This window comes from Carlito syrichta, unplaced genomic scaffold, assembly GCF_000164805.1.
Source record: "Carlito syrichta isolate Samal-C Ts95f unplaced genomic scaffold, Tarsius_syrichta-2.0.1 Scaffold156292, whole genome shotgun sequence".
Taxonomy (NCBI): domain Eukaryota; kingdom Metazoa; phylum Chordata; class Mammalia; order Primates; family Tarsiidae; genus Carlito; species Carlito syrichta.
This window is the reverse complement of record NW_007100388.1, coordinates 1,070-2,984: the sequence shown is the minus strand read 5'-3', so window position 1 is coordinate 2,984 and position 1,915 is coordinate 1,070. Positions and strand designations below refer to the sequence as shown.

The following is a 1,915-nucleotide window of genomic DNA, read 5'->3' as shown; positions in this document are numbered from 1 at the left end:
GAGACCAGCGCCTGGGCAGCGAGACCTCATCTCTACAATAAATCAAAAAATCAGCTGGGTGTGGTAGCACGCGCCTGTAATTCCGGCTACTTGGAAGGCTGAGGCGGAAGGATCGCCAGAGCCCAGCAGGTCGAGGCTGCGGTGGCCGGGAGCGGCCACTGCACTCCAGTCTGGGCGACAGTGAGACTCCAACTCAAAAAATTAAAAAAAAAAAAATAAAATAAAATAAATAAATAAATACATGTGAGATTCACATTGGTTCAGCCTGAAAAGGCAGGATATCTCGAAGTGGAGTTTGCAGATCATAAATGGATTGAAATATTTCCTGATTGGCATTTGGTAGCAAGAGTTAGGCTCTGTCTAAGGAATTCTGAAATCAGTAAAGGAAATGCTAAGTTGGGATAAGGGGTTGAGAAGATTTAGTTTCTTGATATGCAGATGAAGCCTCCTGGGTGGCAGTCCTGAGAGAGACTAGAGTTTAGCTCCTCTGGGGATCCCCAGGAAGAGGATTCTATACAGATGCAAATTTCCCCAAGAGATGACTTTGCAAGGTCATAACATATTTTTTATTTCCATCTTTATCTGTGATGTGATGTCATGCCAGAGTCAGGTTGGAAAGTAAGACACATTCTATAGGGTTAATAAAAACCCATCTGATGAAACTTTGTGGGGTGTGACTTCCCAGGCCCCTTAGTTAGGAATTTGGCAAGAGATTAAAAAAAAAAAAAAAGGCCAGAGTTCAGTCCTCGGTTCTAGAACTCTGGATGAACTTTTGCACATAGTGAGAAACATGATTCACCCATCCACCTCATTCGGATTCATGCTTTTTAATTTGAAAACTTTATAAAAAGCAAATGTGCCAAAATGAATTGCAAAATGTACCAGTGAGTCAGCCCCATATTTAAGTTTTAGATAAAGGCTAAAAGCATCTGATGAGAAGGGCTCTGAAAGAGAGGTGGACCCAAAAGTTATGTGTGTGTGAGGAAAAGCAGGGCAGGTCTCCCGGCCACACAGACTCAATTGGATAACAGCACTGCTCTGGGAGGGTGCAGCCCAGGCTGTGCCACTGTGCACAATGCCCCTTGTGGACAAGGTCAAATTTATTTCCCTTTGGAGATGGAGTTGGAGCAGAAATCCAAATGGAGGCAAGGGACATTTTACATGACATCTAACATTCCCTGAACTTGGGTTGCTCTTACTGTAACACGTGAAGATAGGAAAGGCCCAGTACCATGATCTCTGGCCAACTCTCCCTAGTTTCTGTCACCCTGACTTCCCCTCTGACAGCTGCTCAGCCAGGCCCATGCTGAGTACCTTCCTGCTTGTCGATGACGCCCAGTGCACTGGCATCCCGGATGAACAGATGCCCGTTGTTAAAGATGCCGAACATGCCTGCATCAACATGGGTGAAGTAGAAGAAATAGTTCAAATCGTTGCTTCTCAGAGACTCCAGGACACCGAGGAGCTGGTAGGCGATGTCAGCTGCCTGGTCTGGGGGTGCACCATAGAACTCCTGCAGCGGTCTGGTGCTGGTGCTGACAAGGAATCTCCCACAGGAGCCCAGGTACTTGGGCAGCGGCCATCCTTCAGCACCAGGGAAGATCTGCCAAGCCAGAAGGAGGAGACATTAGAGGATTAGAGAGAAAAACCTTGTGGCGACAGAGCTCGCTTTCTCTCTCTCTCTCCCTCTCTCCCTCTCTCTCTCTCTCTCAAAGCAAGCACAGAAAGATCAACCTTACATCCTCCATCTCAAGACACATCAGCAAGGTGTCTCCCAACCATTTTTATACTTCTTGGAACATAGCAATATCCCTGTCCCTCGTCCTCCCCACTTTTTTCCCTCTATTGTTGTGGATGGAAAAATTCAAAAAAAGAGCCGGGCTCGGTGGCTCATCCTGTAATCCCGCGCCTTTTG

At 46.7% G+C, this 1,915-nt stretch overlaps 1 protein-coding gene across 1 annotated transcript in view; it reads right to left on the bottom strand.

The window, feature by feature from the left end:
- Window positions 1-1,685, bottom strand: part of LOC103252395 (deleted in autism-related protein 1-like) — a 3,093-nt gene extending 1,408 nt beyond the window's left edge. Inside the window, exon 1 of the mRNA XM_008051020.2 lies at window positions 1,315-1,685. Within this exon, the coding sequence (XP_008049211.2) occupies window positions 1,315-1,390 (76 nt within the window). The 5' untranslated portion in view covers window positions 1,391-1,685. The remainder of the gene's footprint in view (window positions 1-1,314) is intronic.
- Between the last annotated feature and the right edge of the window lie 230 nt (window positions 1,686-1,915).